This window comes from Myripristis murdjan, chromosome 1, assembly GCF_902150065.1.
Source record: "Myripristis murdjan chromosome 1, fMyrMur1.1, whole genome shotgun sequence".
Taxonomy (NCBI): Eukaryota; Metazoa; Chordata; class Actinopteri; order Holocentriformes; family Holocentridae; genus Myripristis; species Myripristis murdjan.
In genome coordinates, this window is record NC_043980.1 from 14,875,797 (window position 1) to 14,898,077 (window position 22,281).

The 22,281-nt window shown below is 39.5% G+C and overlaps 1 protein-coding gene across 1 annotated transcript in view; it reads left to right on the forward strand.

Moving 5' to 3' along the window:
• Positions 1-22,281, forward strand: part of grb2a (growth factor receptor-bound protein 2a) — a 33,384-nt gene that overhangs the window by 6,642 nt on the left and 4,461 nt on the right. Inside the window, exons 2-3 of the mRNA XM_030064825.1 lie at positions 16,401-16,498; positions 20,832-20,954. Of these exons, the coding sequence (XP_029920685.1) occupies positions 16,401-16,498; positions 20,832-20,954 (221 nt within the window). The remainder of the gene's footprint in view (positions 1-16,400; positions 16,499-20,831; positions 20,955-22,281) is intronic.

The following is a 22,281-nucleotide window of genomic DNA, read 5'->3' on the forward strand; positions in this document are numbered from 1 at the left end:
CAGAAAGAAGAAAAAATAAATTACCTCTGAAAGAGCAATTTGAGCCTGGGAAAGAGCTAAAAGGAAGAATAGGACAAAGTATATTGCACATATCAGATGTTATTGCACTTGTCGTAGGATGTTATTTTTATGATATTTATCTTGCTGCGTTATTATTTTTAATAAATTAAGTATTGCACATACTATACAGTATACGATCAGATGACATTTCAGTGACTCATGCGGGTGCTGAGTGTCCTGACAGCCCACAGAAAGAAGCAGAAGAAGAATTTGTCCTATTTTTATACTTCTGTACCTCCTTCCAGAGGGCAGCAGGCTGAGCAGGTGGTGTGCGGGATGGAGGTGGTCTCAGATAATCTTTTTTGTTCTAGAGAGTGCTGTCAATGTCATCCAGGGAGGGCTAAGGACAGCCGCTCGTTTTTTTCTGCTGACTTTATCACCCTCTGCAGCTTCTTCTTGTCAGCTGCTGTGCAGCCAGCATACCACACAGTGATGGAGTACGCCAGCACACTCTCGATGGTGGAGCGGTAAAATATCCCTAACAGCCTTTCCTCCAGTTTAACCTTTCTTAGGACAGTCAGGAAGTGGATTCGCTGCTGGGCCTTCCTCACCAGTGCTGTCGTGTTTACTGACCAGGAGAGGTCCTCAGATATTTGGGTCCCCAGGAATCGAAGGTGGGGACCCTCTCCATGCAGACTCCATTAATGTGGAGAGGAGTGGGCTCAGCTTTGTGCCTCCTGAAGTCTATGGCCATCTATTAGTACAAACTGAGGTTTATCCTCCTTGCTCATGGCTACATTAATAATACTTTTAACCCTGAAGTAAACCTAATTAAAGCAGACAGCATTTACCAGGGACATGCTGGGTTTCTGAACATCCAGAGAAAGGAAAGAAATACAAAAGGGAAACAAGGGACATTTAAAAGCTTTTGGACAATCTCAGATTTGTGGTTATTGTTTTTCTGAGGCTGGATGTTGTGACCAAAGATGTTTGATTTGCAGTGGCAAATTACAAAGTTAACATCAAAGTTTAAATGCTATGCACTAAGTATTTAATGTGAATGCATTCAATAAAGAGTGCAGATTTTTTCCCCCCAAATTTTGGCGCTTGTCTCTGAGGATACATCTTGGAGAAATGTTCAAAATTGCAAGGTTATGTTAGGCACTGAAGTATTAAGGGAGGTGATTGAGCTTGCAAAAGAGATTGCAGACACAGAGGTCGTGAAATTACTATAATTTGCCTTAAGGCTCCCAACTGGAGGCCCTAGTGATCTTTTTCTTCTGACTGAAATAACCAGCCGTAAAGCCCGGAGCACATTCATGTGTCTGACGGTGTGCAAAGAGAGACATTGTTGTCTGTCAAGTCAAATGCCTCTTTCACCCCCCAAGCCCTCTATCAATTTTCTCCCTTTCTCTTTCTCTCTCTGTTACTGGGATTAAAGCTTTTTGTTCACTCAGTTTGAATAACAGAACCTACCTTGCATTTGGCTGTCGAGATAAACAATGCCTGCATTGGTTATTAAATGAAGATCTTTCATGAAATGTCTTCTACTGTGTAATTGTGAAGTTTTCAAACCGGGGGTGATGATGCTCTTGCTGATTGAACATATGCCGCTTGCCTCACGTGTATTCACCACACAACATCAAATTGTGCATGTCTACACACCCATACACACAAACTTTTGTCCTCATGTGTTCACTAATGGGTTGTTGAAATCCAGCCTCCTAGAAACCTAGAAAAGTGTCTAGTTTCGCATATTGCTCTGAATCCTCCCTGTATGAAGCCTCGGAAAAAGTCTCCTGGGGTCTCAGTCACAGGCAGGTTTTACAGTCATATTTGATCTTGGAAGCTTAAACAGAAAATTATGACACAGCAGTTTTTTTTGTAAAACCTCACTTTGATGTAGAAATGGTCATATTTCTCCTTCAGGTTTCCATTTGTCATATGCACACTACCTGCGGTTATACAAGTATTGCAGAAGTATTGCAGGTTTGAGAATTTCATGCAAATCCTCACAAGTCGGCTGTGAGATACTTTGATTCATATGAGCTGTCCTAAAGTATGAATGGTGATTCATGCCATTCCTCAAAGAGTAAATGTCAATATAATTGGCTTCCATGTAAATTTTAACAAAGTACAACAACAATAGTCTGCATTATGTGAAAAATGAACAGAAAATAGTTTTGTTTTGTTTGGGTTTTTTTTGTTGTTGTTTTTTTTTTTATTCCCACACTGTAACCAGAGAAGATCAGCTAAGTTGGCCGCATTTGTTCCTACTGAAAATACTTCAACACACAGTGTACGCCGTGCACCTCCTCCCCCTGGGACTCACTTAGACTGTTGCACAACATTAACCAAAAATATTTCACAGTAATTTAATTTTGGGCCATCATAATTGATTGCAATCACTGGTAAAGCATGAGGGAAAAAAAAAACATAGTAAAGACATAAATACTGATTTTTGCTCTGTCTGCATCGGCAAAACAATCCCCACACTCACTCCTGGCTCTAACCGAAATGATTTACCAGTCGCTTATGACAAAGTCACTGCCTGTATTGAACATGTGGTTACATCACCAGTCACTGCTCAGCTGCAGCTACAGCCTCCTCTGCTTCCATGCATGTGTTCCTTCAAGTTGTATTCACACTCAAGTAAGTAGCCGCAAAAATGTCAAAATACATCAAAAGAACATCATTCAAGTTAGATTGGCATGATTATTTTACATGGTACGCATCTTCATTTCCTACTTCCTGAATAACAAAAATGACATCATTCATTTTAAAAAAGGTATTTAAACTAGATTTTCATGAATGTGCACCATAGTTTCTGTATAGTCCCTTGTTCAGACTTTCCACCGCCCACAAGCAAAGCAAGGATGGCTCAGCACACCCCTCTCAATTTGTGAATGGTTTTGCCAAAGGCACTGTAGCTCTGCAAGATTTTTTCCACGAATCACAACATTTGGAAGTATAAAGACTGGTAAATGCCAGAGTTTGGGTGGAAAATTGGGGAAATGCTCCTTGAGGTCCTTAGGGCTTTATAATAATAGGCCAAGTACTGCAACTGTAAATTGAGGTGTTAGGAATGAAAGACTCACCCGAAGGTGTCCTACATTAAAGGCTAGAATAAGATGCATGTTTTTAGTCTGTGACAAAAGGTAGACAATCAACCATGGCCACACTTGACAGAGGAGGCAAATCATTTAGGAGAGAGTCGATTTTCAGTGAGTCAGCTGTCTTTTTTTTTCCCTATGGTGCTAAATGGCTTGTGAGCTGCGATTTATTCCCCAAGCTTTTATGTTTGATTGGCACACTGACTTGCAGCCCGTGTTGGAAGGGCACACAGCAGCTGACTGATACCCATGTCTGTCCAAGTGCTCTCCTAAGTGGTTGTGTTTTGTATGCCATGTATGAACAGCGTATCTGTCTGTGATTAGTGGTCCACTGCTTTGATTGAAGTGTCACTCATTTGCTTCACCCAGACTTCATTACCACTCATCATAGTTAATCAGTAATAATAATAATTTGAAGCCCTTTATAACATGCTATTAGTGTTAAGTAGACTATAAGTGTATTAGTAAAGATCACAAACACTTTTATTGTTAGATTATAAAACATTTTGTAAACACTGATAAGAAAACTTGTCAGCAGCTTATAGACTCCTAATGGACTTTGCCTAAACCTAACCTTTCCCTAACCTTAACCAAGAGGTTTTGTTGCCTAAACCTCACCACATGACATTAAGTCCAGTGCGTCTTATCCCTTTGGTATCAGATGTGACGGGATACAACAAAGCATCATTTGACAACCTAGGAATGAGAATGTGCTGTCACACACCAGCTCCTAACTGTCTGTCGTCTTTAATAATCTGTTCATCTAAAAATTATTTTTGGCAGTGAATCTCTTAGTTACATTAATATTGTTTATGTAAAGCAGCTATTTCGAGTTGATATTGTTGATTTTTGAAAAAAAAAACCAAACAAACAAAAAAAAAAAAACATGACCAGCACCAGCCCTGTGACCGGCAGTGCTTATAATATGGACAGCACCACCCCTTCAGTTGCAGGATTTGTTGTGAATACAGATTTTGGATCTTGTCCTTGCTGCACTGCAGTTTCAAAGTCAAAAAACTCAGCCATGGTGTTGACTGCTGAGTTCACCCCTGATATGGCTTGTAGCAAACGAAAAATACCACATGGGCATGTTAACAAGGTTAAAAACTTTCCTCAGAGGCTTTAACTGCTCATACATGAGTAATAGTAATAATATTTTTTTTAACCTTAACAAAGCAAGAAAACTCAGTAAATTTGTTTTAACTGCAATTATAAATATTTATAAGAAACTTATATGGCATTTATTAATGTACATAAGCAGTCTATAAACTGTTAACACATTTCTTATAGGTGCTGATAAATGACTTATATTCTAGCAGTAAATGTGTTTATGATATTATTGATACACTTAAGTAGTCTCAACACTTATTAATGTTAATAAGCATCTTGTAAAGGCCTTATAAGGGCCTTATTACCTCCAGAATTAACACACACTATTACAAAGATCATAATATAAAGCTTCACCTTCTGGTTTGAGTGCAAAATGAATGCAGGTTTTTCATCTCTTGCCATTTAAAAGTCATAAATTTGTATAGGAAACCTTTAAGGGAGCTGCTTAGCCGTTCTTTAAATTTCTATATGTATTTTCTGGAATTTGTAGATTTCAGTCTCACTGGTTCTGCTATCTAGTCATGGATTTCACGTCCTCAGAGGCCCCCCTGTGAGGTGAAGGCAAATCCCTCTTTTATTCTCCTCTTATCCCTGTTTCTCTCATCTTGCTTATCATCTCTCTCATCGTTCATGCCCTACATTTCGGTAAATGCGTATGTATAAAGGTTGCCTGTTTGCAGTTAGGAGATACAGGTGTACTTTGAAGTTTGTTTACGACTGTGGCTTTAAAAAACACATTATCACCCCTAGATTTTTTATGTCATATATATTTAATGTCTTACTCTTTGATGTTTACTGAATATGTTCATGCAGACTGAATGGATTTTTTTAAAGCAGTGATATTCTAGGAAAGAAATGTTTTTCTTGTTTACAGGTACTAACAAGTAGTCCACCATGTTTACCCCTGCACATATTCTCTTCTCGGGTGTCTTGCCTTTCCTATAAATGGGAAAGGCAAGACACTCCATTTCTAAACTGTATTTTACAAATGGAACATACAGATGTATTTGAAACGGCTCGTAAACATCACGCTTACAGTCCAAATATCCAAAAAATATATGAGACAGTCCATTTCTTGGGGGACGAAATGCAGTTTAAATACTTTTTTTATTTTTAAATGTGTGATGTCATTTTTCTTGAGCTCAGAGTGGATTTCACTCAGACAGTGTTGATCATCACTGTTTGTGCTGCAATGAATCTATCCTGAATTAAGACAGTAGAAAATGAAGATGTTTACCTTCAAGATAATCATGTCTGTCTGAGCTGAATGTTTTTTTTTTTTCTCTTTTATGATGATGGAAGACTGCATTTTCTTGCTGCATTTTTTTTTTTTTAAATAATGACTTCCTTGGCTATTATATTTGGTGTATTCTCTTTATAATTTTTCTGTTTCCAGGCATACTTTCATATAGGGCTGCAGCAGTTGATTCTTTTAGTAACTGAGTATTCTATCGGTTATTCTAGAGATTAATTTCTTTTCCATTAAACAACTTTAGCTTTATTTAAGAGCGATACGATACAATACGATACAACTTTATTGTCAGTAGTACTGAAATTGGTTGTACGACACAGCACCTGTATGCACACATAATCACATAAAGCAACAGAAAGCAACATAGAGCACGAAAAAAAAGTGCCAAGCACATGCAGCAGATACACGTGTACTATACATACAATTCATAACAGACACATACAAGACAGAGGCATAATCAATATTTTCTCTTGATCAGTGGTACAGAGTTTGATTTCGTTTTAGGACTGACTGATGTACAAATGACTTCTTCAGTCTAACCTTGCTGAAGCCCGGTACTCTATATTTTATAATATAATGGTAATATAGGAAGCGAAGTCTCTTAAACAAGCAACTAATTTGCAATCTAAACTTTTATTGTTTAGGTTGCAATAACATCTTTCTGCAAGTGTGCACATGATGCATCTGCAGCAGGAAAAAAAAACAGTCCTAAAAATTTTTTGACAAGTTTAGCTCCTTCTGACTGAATTGGCATAGTTGAAACAAAAAGTGCACTTTAAATGCCACTGGTATATGTTGAAGAAAACCATTGTATTCAGTCTCGAACTTTGCTATAGTGATGTGAGTTTATTGAAGTACGCCGGTACACTAGTGACCAGTCTGAATCAGTCAGGAAGTCTGAGCTTCCCAAAATATGTATTTTCCTTTCACACATAATTCATTATGGGTTTTTAAGGGAAAAAAACATTATTTGAAATTCAAAAAGCAAAGATTGTCCATTAAAAACAGAACCTGTTTAGCACATCTAAGTGTTATATTAGACTATATTATTTTTTAAAAGAAAGGTTTTCTGAAGTGCAAAAAACAAATTAAAATATTAAAAAAAAAGAATTAACATGAAGAAAAAGGTTTACATCGACCCAAAACTGAGGAAAAAAATAACAAACATTGTCTTTTATTTGTGCAGCTTCACTTTGAGAAAGGTCTCAAGTCTCAGGCATAATGAAAGCCTTTGCTGTCTTCGTGGAGGTTTTATGGTGTGGAAAAATAAATGGACCTTTTCCTCTGAGTGCTTTTACAAAGCCAACATGTAATGAAAGTTATTCTTGAGAATACATTTAGTACACTTCCTTAAAGGTCTCTACACACTGGTGTGTGTATGTGTGTGCGTGTGTGTCTAACATCTTAATGTGAATGACGTAGGGATGCTAACCGGTGGCTGTTTGACCGGTTGTTGACCGTTTGAACTTTAACCGAATAATCTTGTCAGTTAAAAACCCTTTAAGCCCGAACTAGAGTGCCTGTAGAGAGAGGGTCTCCTTACGCCGCCATTGCTGTGAAAAAACGGAACCGTTGGAGTGAACGGAGTTGTCGCCACTCTCTCTCTCTACAGGCACTCTAGTCCGAACGTGTCGTCGCCGACACAAATGTGCATGTCAGATTGTAAATACCGTAACTACCGTAAGATTTTATCGATCGAAAAATTCCAACTGTTCCTGAAGGCGGAGAAGTTGCTCTTGCGCTTACATACAGTTTAATACGGTAAACATGGCGACGGGACGCTCTGCCGGGTTTCGATGACGTCTTTACGCACAGAGCTCAGCTCGGTAGAGATAGACCGGAGAAACCATAGGTATCGATAATAATTATATTATAGTATATTATAATTATATTATAGATATTATAGATATCGACGGGAGAAACGAGCCAAGTTTATGTTTGTCGCGGACGTAGTGGTATGCATCCGGGGCAAGACAATGGCGCCGGTGCTAGCGCTGCTAGCTTCTATTTGTTGCGGTTATTCTTTTATGGTTTACAGACAGTAAAATAATATTCTCGGTTAACTGAAATAAACCAATTAATGAGGCCCGGTGGTCGACCAAGAAAATTTTCCATTTTCGCCATTCCTAGAATGACGCTCAGGCTTTAAAACTTGACTGCAGCATTTTATTTTCCACGGCTTATCATTTTCTCTAGTACATTTTCACATTATTCTTTGGCACCGCATTGTTTTCTGTTCTTAATCAGCCAATAGATAAAGCCATAATTCACGAAACAGTTATGTTCTTTACATCTCTTAACCACAGCTACCACTCATTGATTACGGTTAAAGTTAAAAGCCATTAAGTGCGTTTTTAACGTTACCTTATTGTGTCAGGTCCTCTTGGCAAACTGGATGCATACAGTGGATGTTTTCTACCAAAGAGCTGTAGCATTGATGATGTATTATGTGGTATGGTATTGTTTTGTTATCCGTGCTTCTCATCCACATTACGGCTGCATAGGTGTACAACAAAAATGACCACAATGCAATGTACAGTTGTGCTGAATGACACAAAGCCTCAAGGCATTTTAATAATTGAATTATTCAAGTTACTTGAGGAATCGTTTCAGCCCTACTCTCATAGCAAACTATTTTCCGCTGTTAGTGGACACAATAGACCCTTTTCAGTGAACACATCTCTGAAAAGTGTTGTGATAAATCTGTAGGGTTTACTTTCTCAGCTTTCCTGCTCATTATAAAGAGATGAAAGTTTGTGGTTTGTCAGTTGTTCGGCCTTTTCTTGTCATTCATTATTCCCTATTGGGAGTAACTCATTAGATGTCTCGAGCTTGGTTATCTGATCCTTCATGTTGACCAAGGCCAAGTCACCCCTCTGTGAGTTTCATTTGTTAGTTGCAACTCATGTCTCTTCTCTAACAAGAAGGCAATCAGTAGCACTGACCGCCGCCAAGGTCACAGCTGGAAGTTACGCCCGAAGATCCCTATTAGTGTTAAGCCACCACTCCTTTTGGCAATGGTGGTGTCATGAGTTGCATGTTATGTCCCTGGCCTAGGGGAACCTGGATACATAACATGAAAAGCCCCCACTCTTCTCATCCCCAAGAATGTAGGAATACCAGGGTGAAGTTTAACGAGCAGCGTATTTATTATAGTCTCGGACAGGAGACAAGTGCCCAAAACAACAAACAAAACAACTAAAGGAGCCCTGCCCTTACCTGACAGAGAAAACAACAGCAAACAAAAGACATTATCTTACCTACCTCCTAACATCAAAACATAAGAAAAAGGTTACAAAATAAAGAGGATTCTCCTTCCTACATGCTGCTCAGTGTTTTTCTTTTTACAATTGATTTTTACAAAAATGTACAACATAAAAGGACCTAATAACTAGGTTTGCACCAACACTAACAAAGGGTCACTCTAAGAGACCGTCAAACACAGTCAAATCACAACATCTCTCTACACAATCTCTGCATGGCCTCCATGGTTGGGGATGGAAAGAGGAAGAAGGGGCGGGAGACCAACACCAGCTGGAAGATAGTATATAGTCGGCCCCAACCAATCAGCTACCAGCCTTCAGCCAGCTGACCAATTACCCCACACACCTGCAACTGAACACACTGATTTGCAGGAACTGAGGGAGAAGAGGAGGAGGGAGGGAGAGAGAGAGAGCAGTACATCCAACACAACACAAAACACAATTCATAACATTGCACTCCTGGCCAGTCAGCAGAGAAGTTTGGCCATGAGCAACTTTCCTACTGGGTTTTGTCATGTGGATGCATTTGGAAACTATGGTCATGTTTGTGTTAAGCCCCCACCCCACACCCCACACCCCAAAAGTGTCTCTGCACTGGTGAGTGTCCAATCATCCTGTGAAGTTTTATGCAAATCCATCCACCACCTCTTGACTTATCCTGCTGACAGACGGCTGGATTTGCAAACAGATAGGTGGGATCACATAACCGCTTGTTGGAGGCAATTACAAAGTAAATTAATTCAGGCCACTCATGCTTATTCTCTTCGTGAGTCCTTTCACTTGCTACACCAGCAGTTGTTTGACCTTTTGAACTGACACATTAGTCTGCTTCTTCCTGCTTATTTTTCTTCAGTTTCTGCAGTGGCATAACCCAGGAGAGCTAAACACTTAACTTTGGCTTTGCTGTAGAGTGGACTTGGTTTTACTGGTTGTTTTGTGGGAGCACTGTGTTCTCAGCTCGCAGACCTCACAGCCTGGCATGAGGTCAGTGAGACATAACTCAAGACATAATTGCCCTGTTAGACCCTTGTTCAAACTCAGTCAGCACTTCTGCTCTGAGATATTGAACATATTCTCAATCCCAAACACCTCAACACCTCTCCAGCTAAATACTGCATCTTATGTCTTCCTTTCAAGTTGCAGCTGCCTCTTTATACTTTTGCCTCCCTCCCTTCCTCTCTCTCTCACCCAGTCACTCTGTCTTTATCTCTCTATCTCATCCTGTCTCCCTCCCCGTCCCTCCCCCTCTTTTTATCTCTCCCCTCATGGCTGCCTCTGTTTCTCTTAATCTCTCCCATGTGCCGCTCACTTTCTTTCTCCTCTCTCTCTGTGTTTTCAGCATGTTCCCTCTTCAGCATAGTGACATTTAGAATTCTAGGTCAGAGCCTCAGCATTATCCCTCCCTGATTTCTTCCACATCAAAATGTGTGCGTGCTCGTGCGCACGGACACACAGTCGTGTTTCCATCACTTCAGAGGACATTACATAGACTTACATTCATTTCCTGGAGACTTATCCTAACCTTAACCCTAACCACTACCTGCCTAGCCCTAACCCTAAAGTTATGTTACCTGTAAATCAAGTCTTCACCCTAAAACTGATGATTTTCACTAAGGGGACTTGCTTTTTGTCCCCATAAGGGAGGCGAGTCCCCACAACATGACTGTATAAACAGATTTATGTCCCCACAACATTAGCAATACCTATACCACACACACACACACACGCACACACACACACGGACACTTACAGACACTTACATACAGATTAGCTCATGACAATCTCTGACCCATCTTGGCCCAAACAAAGCCCGCAACATGACGTCATATCCTCTGTCAGGGTGATTCAGACATGTGCTATGTCTAGACAGGGGACCTTACCATTTTATCAGCCGTTTAAACCTCAGTGTTTGTTCTCTGTGGATCACTGCCATCTCATTTAGAGCCAGATCTAGCTCCGTAGTGCTTTCAGGCTAGACCAGTGGTTCCCAAACTGGTCCTCAAGGACCATCTGCCCTGCAGGTTTTTGTTTCATTTCATTCATTCATCTGATCCATTTAAGGGCATCATGCTGATTGGTTGAAACAGATCTACTTTAACAGGACATGCATGAAGGTGCATGGCCCCTAATTGGGTCAGATGTGTAAGAGCAGAGCTGGAACAAGAGCTGGCCTTGAGGACTGGCTTGGGAACCACTGGGCTAGAGGCTGACTGGATGTGTTTGTATATCTGTGTGCTGCTCTATTCCGTTTTTGGTGCCACTGCCTCTGTTCAGTAAAGCATTTTGAAGAATGACTTTGTGTTTGCATGTGTGTGTGTGTGTGTGTGTGTGTGTGTGTGTGTGTTTTACGTATTCAGTCAGTGGGTCAGACAAACACAAGGCTTGCTCACCATGGCTATTCCTTGTAGCATATGTGGGTTTGGGTGTTATTATATGCTGGCTGCAATGATGTCTCCAGCCACACTTTTAGCAGGCTCCCTCACTCGTTTACTGACTATGACAAGTGTATTTTTATCTCTGGTTGCCTCTCCCCACTATGAGGAAGCACCAATCGTTGTAGCCAGAATCTGGAAGCATGGTATTCATCCTAGAAGACTAGGTGCACATATTTTAACACACAACATATTTTATATAGTTTTTAAACACTCAGGTGCTGCTGTTGTTGAAACCTGTCCACTTAACATTTTTTTTTTTTTTACTTGATTAGGCAAAATAAAACAGGGGGTTGAATCGTCAATAACTTCTCATTGCACTAGGGTCAATTTTGGTGATTTCTCCACATTTGAGTACAGTGGTACTTACAGTGGTACTTATACTTACAATACTACTGTCCCCCTAAGCTATGGAAAGGTTTTTATTCAGAGTTTTCAGAACTTATGACACTCATTATCCTCATTATCACTAGCTATGTTCAAATAATTCCAATGTAAATAATTTTTCCTGATCCTAAAGCCACAAAAATTCCTAAATATCTTGGACAGCTTGAACTTACTGGCCCCGGTCATAACCATGGCAACAGTCTTGACCTAGTTATTTCCTGAGGAATCACTGTCACTGGTCTAACTGTATCTGATATCACTGTCTCTGTTCATTATTGTGTATCTTTTAATGTTTTATTGAATACTATAAAAAATCATACTGAAAACTGAGGTCTTTAATTCTGCATGCTTAAATTTCTTACATCAAAATATCTTTGATTATCCTGTAAATGAAATGGTAGATGCCTTCAACAGTGAATTGGCTGACACACTCAACAAAGAAGCTCCTTTGAAAACTAACCAAATGTCTGATGTGAAAGTAAGGCCTTGAATGAACAAAGACATTTGTTCATTAAAGCAGACTCATAAGAAAGCTGAAAGAACATGGAAGAAACATAAGATAGAGATACACTGTAGTATTCTGAAAGGAAAAAAAAAAGTCACATATAATGAGACTGTTCGGACTGAAAGACAGATCCATTTTTCTGAGATGATAACTGAGAATAGTGGAAACTCATAGTCATCTTTTCTGCTAAAAGGCTGCTAAATCAGGTTCTGTGTGATTCTGAGCAGGCTTTTGCCCAGAGATGTGAGGAGTTTGCTACCCTTTCTTTTTTTTTTTTTTTTTAGGACAGAGTTGCCTCAATTAGGTCAGGTACCTTTCCTGTACTGTCTTTCCTGACTGCGATAGTGAAACATCTATTAAAGATGCCAAACCTAGATGCAAACATCCTTAATAATTACAGGCCAACCTGCCTTTTATGAGTGAAGTTCTTGAGAAAGTGTTTTTTAATCAACTTGATACCTTTCTGAATGAGAACAGCATTTTATTGAAGTTCCAATCTGGTTTTAGATTCAACCACAGTACAGAAACGGCCTTAAATAGTCAAACTAGCAAATGATCTCAGATTTGCCACCGACTTGAATCAAGTGTCATTTGTCATCCTTTTAGATTTAAGCTCAGCATTTGACACCATCGGCCACAATGTTCTAATCAAATGTCTTGGAAGATGAGTTGGTCTCTCTGGCAGTGCTTTGAACTGGTTGACAGAAAATGTTATGTTAGTCTGGGTGACCATGGATCTGTGAAACATCACTTGCCTTTTGGTATCACACAAGGAACCTGTCTTGGCCCCTTGCTGTTCTCCTTATGATTCCACTGAGTCACATCATCAGTGACTTCATTGTAAATTCCCATAGCTATGCAGATGACACTCAAGTAAACATTTCTGCTGAACCAAATAAGCCAAATGGCCTATCAACTCTGACTTCTTATTTTGCCTCAATAAAGCATTAGATGAGTGACAATTTTTTTAAACTCAATGAAAAAAAAAAAAAAAACAGAGATACCACTGCTAGGGGCTAAATGCAAGAAAGACACTTTTAAATAGGCTTAGGAACTTGACTCACCAGTCTTGCAAAAAGTCTAGGTGTCATGTTGGACTCTGACATAAGCTCCATAAGCTTTGGAGCACATATTGACTAAATGACCAAGACAGCATTCTTCCACCTAAGAAATGTTACCAAAGTTATTCCATTTTTGACCTTCTTAAATTTTAGACTTTTTAAACTCCTTATCAACCATTAAGAGCCCTAAGATCCTCTGATGCTGGTTTATTAACTGTAAAGTAGTCCACAAAATGACTCTTAGACTGTGGATCACCTCCCTGCCCAGTTACATTAGATATGCAATCTCTGTTGACACCTTTTAAAAAAAAAACATCTTAAGACCTGCTTATTCAGTTACGCTGTATATTTATTTTGTTGTTTTTTTGTTTGTTTGTTTTGTTTTGTTTGTGTATTTGTTTTGTATTGTTGTCCCTTATTATTGCATTCAGTTTTTAGGCATTTTATGTATGAAATGTGCCACATAAATAGAGTTATTATTATTATTGTTATTATTATTATTATTATTATTATTATTATTGTTGTTGTTGTTGTTGTTGTTGTTACTGCTACTACTACTACTACTACTACTACTTTAGCATTCTTGCAAGACTATGACTTTCAGTGGAGTATTTTTCCAATCTTTATTTTTCTGCTTTTAAAAGTAAAAGATGTGAGTACTTTTTCCATCACTGCAGTCATTGATATTCATTGGTTGCAAAGCCGGATTGAAGTAGAGTTTAGGAGCCGGACACAAGTACACACAAGTACACACAAGTACACACAGACTCACAGAGGGCCATTTTCTCTGTTCCATGCTGTGGATAGAGTCTGAGAGCTGGTAGATATGGCTGCACATTAGGGAGCAGTGACAGACCAGTCCAGCACTGATCGCGCTCAGCAGCTAAATAGAGCCCCTCCTCCTTTATCAGTGTATATTTACCAGTGTCCTTTATCAGTGTTTGTTGGAACTAGATACCAGCTACAGGAGCCACATACACTGGTCATTATTTTCAAGGGACTGCAGTTGTGATCTCCAGTCTCCAGCTGTTATCTTTTGTTCCAGCGAATGACTGAGCGCTCAAGTCCCACTGGTGTGCAGTGACCCGCTGATTCTCTTGGTTTAGCAGCAGTCTCAGGGAAATTGGGACTTGCTCTATACTGTGTGAGGATGCTGACATTGCTTTTTTGTATTGTGTGTGTGTGTGTGTGTGTGTGTGTGTGTGTGTGTGTGTGTGTGTGTGTATGCCGGTGGCCATGCAGACACACTGTCTGAAAGTCCATATCATTCACAGAGTAAGATACTCAAATATATTCCATTAATAGTTTATATTTGTGATGAATTATACATTTAATTTCCACCAACCTTGGAACTCCATGAGCGTTGCCTCCTGTGCAGTTTTAAATGCTCAAGTACTGACTTCAATTTGTATCACCACTGGAGGTATATCGTGATATCTGTGTAAGCAGCTCCCTGACAATATTTAATAATTACAAATTACTACAGTTGCACCGTGGGTAGTATATGCATAAGAGTTAGACACAACAAAGAGTGGGAGAGTTGTGAGCTGATTTCCAATCAATCACCACAAGCTTTAGTAGCTTTTAGAAATACAGAAAAGAATATATTACTTTATATGTTTTGTAGCACCACTGGTGATATATCACTGTGTCAGCATGAGGGAACCCCCCACCTGATGAGAGGGCATCAGTCACCCTGCTCGCTCTACTGGAGCATGGAGACAGTGACAGATGGGCTCTCAATGGCAGTAGGTGGGGGGCTATGGCGGCCAGGTGGGAAACAGTTTGTGGAAACAGACGTGTTACATCAGTTAGTCCTCAAAAAGTCTTAAATGTCTTTAAGGAGCAGTTCCCCCAAATTAATAAATAAAACTATTTTCCCACTCAACCCTAGTCCAAGCTATCCATTCACATGTAGTTTCCATGTGATTTGGTAAGGTTTCCAATCTGCTGTGATTTCCCCTGTCACCTGGCACACCGATGCCATGGTGCTGGATGGGTATTCGTTTGTGGAGCCAAAAACAATGACACATAACAATGGCACAGCCCTCACTGGAGATCTGTCCACCTTTAGTTCTGGGGCTGGAAGGATACACAGGGCCATCCAACCCTCATCAGTGTGTACACACTGATGGCTGGTTGACTGAAAATCATAGCCTGCATCAGTGTGTGTACACTGATGACATACTGCAATGTGTACACACTGATGAAGGCTGGATGGCCGAAAATGGTTTGATCAAGTAAACCTATTGAATGCTGTATTTCTGAGGGTGACCCTCTCTTCTTACCACAGAAACATGTACTGTACCAAGGATAGCGGCGGGGTGGCTCAGGAGGTAGAGCGTTTGTCTGGTAATCTGAGGGTTCCCAGTGCGATCCCCTTTCCTACAGAGAACATGTTGAAGTGTCCTTGAGCAAGACAATGAACCCCTAACCTCCTGATGGACAGTTTGGCACCTTACATGGTAGCGTCTGCCATCAGTGTGTGACTGGGTCAATGTGAGGCAAACATTTGAGTCTGCAGACTTGAAAAGTGCTGTAGAAATGCAGACCATTTACCAAGGACAACACACCAGTTGGTCAGAGTGCAGTGGCAACCCTACAAATAGTGTCAATGAAACTGTTAGCTATCAAAAGCTGTGGATTGTCACAGATAACAGATATCTGTGTTACTGTGTTTGGCTGCAGGAGTGGATGTCTTTTTTTTTTTTTTTTTTTTTAATTTTGGCTGAATAGTCTAAACGCATGGCCTTGAAATTCCACTGTGAAATAAGTTGAAATGCTACATTTCAACTCATATGAACTCAGTTTCAACTTCAGGTTTCTTGGTTTGCTAGGTGAGAGGATCGACAGGTCTACCATTTTCATATTCATTTAAATTTATTGATCCCTTAAGTCCCTTTGATCACTTAAGCTTTAAAACTGCATTAAATGGTCTTTGTCACTTTGTCTGTTTGTCCCAAAGACACACATCACATACATCACACACCACACACACATCACTGTCCAAATCCCTGGGTGGTTTCAAAGTCAGCCTGGATAAGAAGAGTGGAATTGGTTTTGATGGTTTTTAGAAGTACCATTTAAATTCAGTTTGTCCATTTTATAGTGGACCTGCAATTTTGCAGTTCAGCCAGTTTTAACAGTGTTTGGGCAGTGTTTTTGCAGAAAAAGAAATAGAGCCACCTGCATTTTTCCTGTCATTTTGTCACATTTTTACGCATTTTTTGCATTTTCAGTCACTGTTTTTCTCTCTTTCTCTCTTTCTTTTCTGCAGATTTCAAGTGAAAGTTCTGACAAGGAGTGGTACAAAGCAGAACAGGATGGGAAAGAGGGTTTTATTCCCAAGAACTTTGTCACAGTTCATCCACATGAGTAAGTCATGACAGGTGACTAGAAGGATATAATACAGTGATATTACAATGGTCGCTACAATGGTGATATTTTTGCCCCATAGGCAAGTGGGGCCTAAGGGAGCCTCTGCTGACCCATCTGTGTGTCTATCCACTCAACATTTTACTTTAAGTCTAAATATCTATCAGGTAAATTTCCATGAAATTTGATGAGCACGTTTCGGCTTCCCCAAGGATGAACCCTGTCAACTGAGTGACCCTGTAACTTTTCCTCTAGCTCCACCATCAGGCCAAAACATCAACTTGTATGCAAGATATCACAAAAATGTAATTGGTGGATTGCATGCTGAGTGTATTACTCTGATGCACATACTAAGAGCATGTTGTATGTCAACTTGGGTGTCACCATGACCGTTCCTCCAGCACCTCTTTTTCTGCCTCTTTCCTCTTTCCTCCAAATTCAGGATGCTCATCTCGCTACACGGCATGGAGACCCATTTGTAGAAAGAGCGTGCTTAAATCCGTCAGAGGGGCGAAATCTCAAAAGATGCTGGGATGGATGACATTCATGGCATAATGTGTGCAGCAGGGAGCATTTTTTTTTTTTCAACAGGCTCATTACAAATGCTTTTGGTGCTATTGCTGCTGATGTTAGACTGAACCTTGATATTTTCAATCATATCTGGGGGGATAATGGCACTAAATTCTAGTAAAACACAAACGTGCAGGGGTTCTAAATTACATATGGACCCCAGGTAATACTAGTCCTGTCTGAACTGGGCTTAGACTGAGAAGCTGTTCAAATAACAGTGTGCAGAAACATCAAGATTACAACTTTCCATTAAATTTCTCTCTCTGCATCACAGCACTGCACAAAGGCCTATAATACTTACCTTTATACTTATCCGTATAATAATGTAATGCTTATTTGAATAAGAGAGAGAGATGATTTGTCCCAAAATCAATGACAATTAATTAAAATTAATCTTTTTTAAAAGCATAACTCTTAACTCTGATATCTGTACACACCCTGTGTTCATTTACAAGCCCATGTGCTGAAGGTCCACAGTATGCTCATAGTTTTGCCTTTGGTTTAAAGATGCAATGGGAGGAAGTGGTGGCCTGGAGTGGTAAGCGGCCTGTTGGAGCTGAGTTGTGGCTTAGGCTGGCCGGCTGTCACTTCCTTGTGGGCTCTTATCACTTTGTTATGGCTCCTCAGAATCCCTCCATCTGTATGAAAGATCATGCAGTGCCTGGACTTTTTCTTCTGAATCAGCCTCACTGCTATGCTCAGTATACTCCTCTGTAAATACTCAGACTTTATTGTCATTCAGCCATGAAACATGAGTGAACGAAAACCAGGAAACTCAGACAAGTATTACTTTTATTCACTTGAACTTGAAAAATGTCATGTGTAATCTGTGCGTATGGTCTGTAATGACCAAACGTGGTTGATAGCTTGACCCTGTCTCTTTTCTCCACTTTCATTTATATTGCAATTGTTTGTTAAAACCTGCAGTTGAAATATTTAGAGGGATAAAATAGTTCCCCAACTAGAATTCAGTCGACACAGTTTCATATTACTTTGATTTGACTGTCCACACTACACTGTCAGAATTGACGTATTACAATAACAAGTGCATGTTCAGTGCAATGCTGCGGTACGTTTGTTGCAATGATTGATGACTTTCTAACAAATAACTGGGAAATGGGTGAAAACTGTGAGAAGACTGAACCAGCTTAGAGCTTTGTTATCAAGCCTTGTGTCCTTCTATGAAGTAAGTGGTGACTGTTTGGTCAACTGTGTAGAAGGTCCCGGAGGTATATTAAAGGCCATGATGCACCAAGCCAATAATCGGCTGTTTGCCAGTGTTTGGCCTTCAGTGAGCATCTGTGGCCCTGGTTTTTGCAGTGTGTCCTGTTGGCACTAGTCCAACCCCTGTCCGTGGCTTTTCAACTGATTGAGCACGACACTGGTCAGGTGACGTGATGCGATGGAACAGCTCTTTGATGTCAGTTTGGTGTGTCCGAGCCTTAATGCCATTCCACACAGTCTGCCATGGTCAGTTTTCCTGCAGACGTAATAAATAAGGGAGAAAACTGTCAGCTGGCCAGTGAACACATTTAAAACTAAAGTTATTTCTGATTATCAGACCATCTTATCATGTTACCCTGCACTCAAGAAGTCTGTGCAGCCATGATGTCTACTCACTTCAACCTCTAAGCCTTTGTGTCAAGAAGATGCCACTCCTTGGTTACTATAGTCAATCTAGAAACTAGATTGACTGATAGCCTCCACAGAAACCTATAGTCACTTCACAATCATATAGCTCATGATAATTCTACCTTATACCTCATGAGCAAATGCTATCAGCTGATGAGGCCAGCTTGCTTCAACTGTGTAGCATTTGATGTTTCATCTGATTACAAATGCTAATTATGCTGTGCAAAAGCATAAAAGCTCTTATCTTTGTTATTCAGCAACACGCACAAAGTGTTCACATACTGGGTACAAAAGCATGCAGTTATTTTCTGTGTTTCATCTTTTGTGTCCATGGATTTGACAACAATGTAGTCATTGTTTCACCTCAGGCTTCAACATTTGCTTCTTTGACTGAAAAAGTCTCATGTTTTGTCCCATGAGCTGAAACTGCAGGTGATTCTACACAACATCGCTGACCCACATGTGTCATTTGTATTTTATTAAAGTTGCCTTCAAGCTGTGGTATTCCCTTAGGTGTGCTGAAGGTGCTGACATTTTGTCAAGTGACATTCACTCAGCTGACTCATCAGGTCTTTTGTGTGTCCAAAAGAAGGAGAGGTTAAGCTTTGAGCTGTTGTTCTGAACTTTCTACCATCACAGTGAACAGAAAATGGACAGAAAACAACTCCACGGCACTCAATATAATAATAATAATTGTCAGTTACTTTGAGACGCCATGCAAAAGCTTGTGATCCCACAGCATAAGGCAACAAACTGTAGCTGACAGGTGCTGCTGGCTGCTGGCAAGAGGCATTGTATTTTGAGGTGTAAAAATATAATGGTGTCATTTTAGAGTTCTTTTTGACAATGATCTTGTTTGTATGTGAGCAAAATCTTATGACATCTAACATCACTCTGCAGTACACAGGTGTGTCTTGCCGCATCGGCTCAGAGAGGCAGAAAACTGATTTTTCTGAATTTACTGCCCGTAACAGGAAGAGATCTAGCTCTCTGTCTGTGTCTCTATTTGCTTCTCTGTCTCTCTCTCTTCCTGGATATGCAGGGGTCCTTTGAAAATACGGTCAAATCTAAATTTAAGGCTTCAGGTTGTTTGGAATACAGTTGTTATAACTCTTTACTTCTTCACCATGCAATGAGCGGTTTGTCACTGCATCATTTTGTCACTAATACACAAGAGGGCTTGCTGTATAACATGAAAAAACATCATGTTGCCATTAAGGTGACCGATGGTGATTGCACTTTAATATTGTTTGAAAACTAATTTATGGATAACAAGGATAATTCTGGTTATTTTCAACCTGGGGCCTATTTCCTTAATTTTGTTTTTTATCGTCATGAGATTTGCTTATGTTCAAAATAGTATCACTTTACTGTAGAGCTTTATAAAGCTCCAGTGTGCAGGGAGTGCTGCTGTCCATTGCACACTCATGGGCCCAAAAAGCAGTTTAAATATATCCTTTTAGCACAGTAATGCTCACAGTGCAATGAGAGCAGCCTGCATCCAATAATCCATTGCATGAAACATATATATTGCAGCATTGGATGTGTCCTTTTTAACTAGTGTGAGCTCAATGGCCAGTAGACCATTCAAATATTCGAATGCTGCGTTCGAGTCACATCTGACATTACAGTTGCAGAACTGTGTCATCACAAGCAATAAAACACAGCTACAGTATATTCACACTAACAAAATAAACCACGTGTCACAAAAAGAAATAAACATTTGCTGATGCTCATTTATGGTTGATTTTTAAATTATAAATGTAAATTATTTTGGATGTAGGTATTACAACAAGAAAAATGTGCATGGAATACTTTCAAGCTGAATTTTTTGAGGGTATTGAGTGTTGGCCAAATCAGGCGGCATCATTGTGTTCACATAGATGCTACTGTTTTATCAATTGGAGACTAAAAAAAAAAGTTAAAACTGAGGTATTTGTGTAGAAATAAAAACTGGAAACCTTGTCTACCCTTGAGCATGTCTTCAGCTTCAGAGTAATTCTTTGTTTTCAAGTCATCTTTCTTTTCAAAGTTGATGCCTGTGACTGGTCATGTCTAGCTTGTTTTACAGGTGTAAAGCGTGACTTGTTTTTTGTGCTGTTGATTTTTTTTTTTTTTTTTTTTTTTACAGCTGGTTTTACGGTAAGATCGCGCGGGCCACAGCTGAGGAACTCCTGAGCAAGCAGAGAGTGGATGGAGCCTTCCTCATTCGAGAGAGCGAGACCACGCTGGGAGATTTCTCCCTCTCTGTCAGGTCAGCACCTTGTTCAGCCAGGAGTGAAATTCCTGCCTGCCTGCTCGTTTTCTCTGATGTTTGTCTCTCTTTTGACCCCAGTGCCACTTCACTGGATGGATTTCAGTCTGTGAATTTGTCGCTCAATTTGAGATTGAAATTAACTAAAATTTGCCAGTTTCACAAAAAAAAAAGTTTCGTCGCTTTTTTGATGAAGCAATTATGCAGTTAGGCAAAGAAGTGGTCGAAATGGATTTGTTGACCAAAAATAATGATGAAGGGTTACTTGGTAATGTTTTGCACATCAGTTTAAAGAGAGCTTTGGACACCATGAAAAATTGATGGTAGTTGCTGTCAGTAGGCTATTTTACACTGCAAATGACATAAAACATTATTTTAAACATTACAAATTTACACTATTTTCAGATAAGCTCTCATCTCTCTTATTGTCCTAATGATCAGATTATTGTGTGTGTGTGTGAGACATTTTTTGAGACATAACGTTAAGTTTTTTTTTCATCCTCTTGGTTACACTTTGAATGCCTTTTGCCTGTCGCCAGGTTTCTTCTCTTTAAGCAAAAATATTTATGGTAACGATTTATGATAACCATTATTCATAAATGGTAAATTGATAGTTCATTGGACTTTAGCTAAGTTATTTTTTCTGTACACAAACCATGAAATGATAATTAAGAATGTTTTCTAATTAGTAATGCCATAACTAAGCTATAATAAAAAAACTAATAAATAATAACTAAGCAATGTTAAACACATGTTATCTGGCTCACAGCCACTAACCCTACATTTTAGAGTGAAATATTGCACTTTAATTGCACTACATTTATTTGATGTTAAAATAACAAATTATATCATGACTAATGATTAGTACACATTATTAACATTTCATTGTTTGTTGACAGTAAAATAACTATTAACTTAAGTTTATTTACCTATCAATTTACCATTTATTAATAATGGTTATTATAAAGTGTTACCATATTCATATTTATTCTTGTTTTTAACCTTCAGTGTGAAAGGCATAGCACGCTTTTCCAGCTTCTTCTGGCTGCTCCCTCGTCTCATTCTACAATACGAGTGTTTGGGGAAACGTGTCGCAGCCTCTAGAGCTGTAAGGGGTGGGAGGGGTTCCAGCTTGAGGGGAGAAGGTTTTTATGGTTCAGAAAATGTACATTAAACTCAATACAGTGAGCAGCAACAAGCCAAATTGGGAATGAACAGAAGTCCATCCTTCCAGCACATCGTTAGATCTGCTGAGATAATTGTGGGCTAGATCAAAGTAAAAATCTTTCATAAGATGCCGTTTAATGTAAAGTTAGTTGCTCAGTAG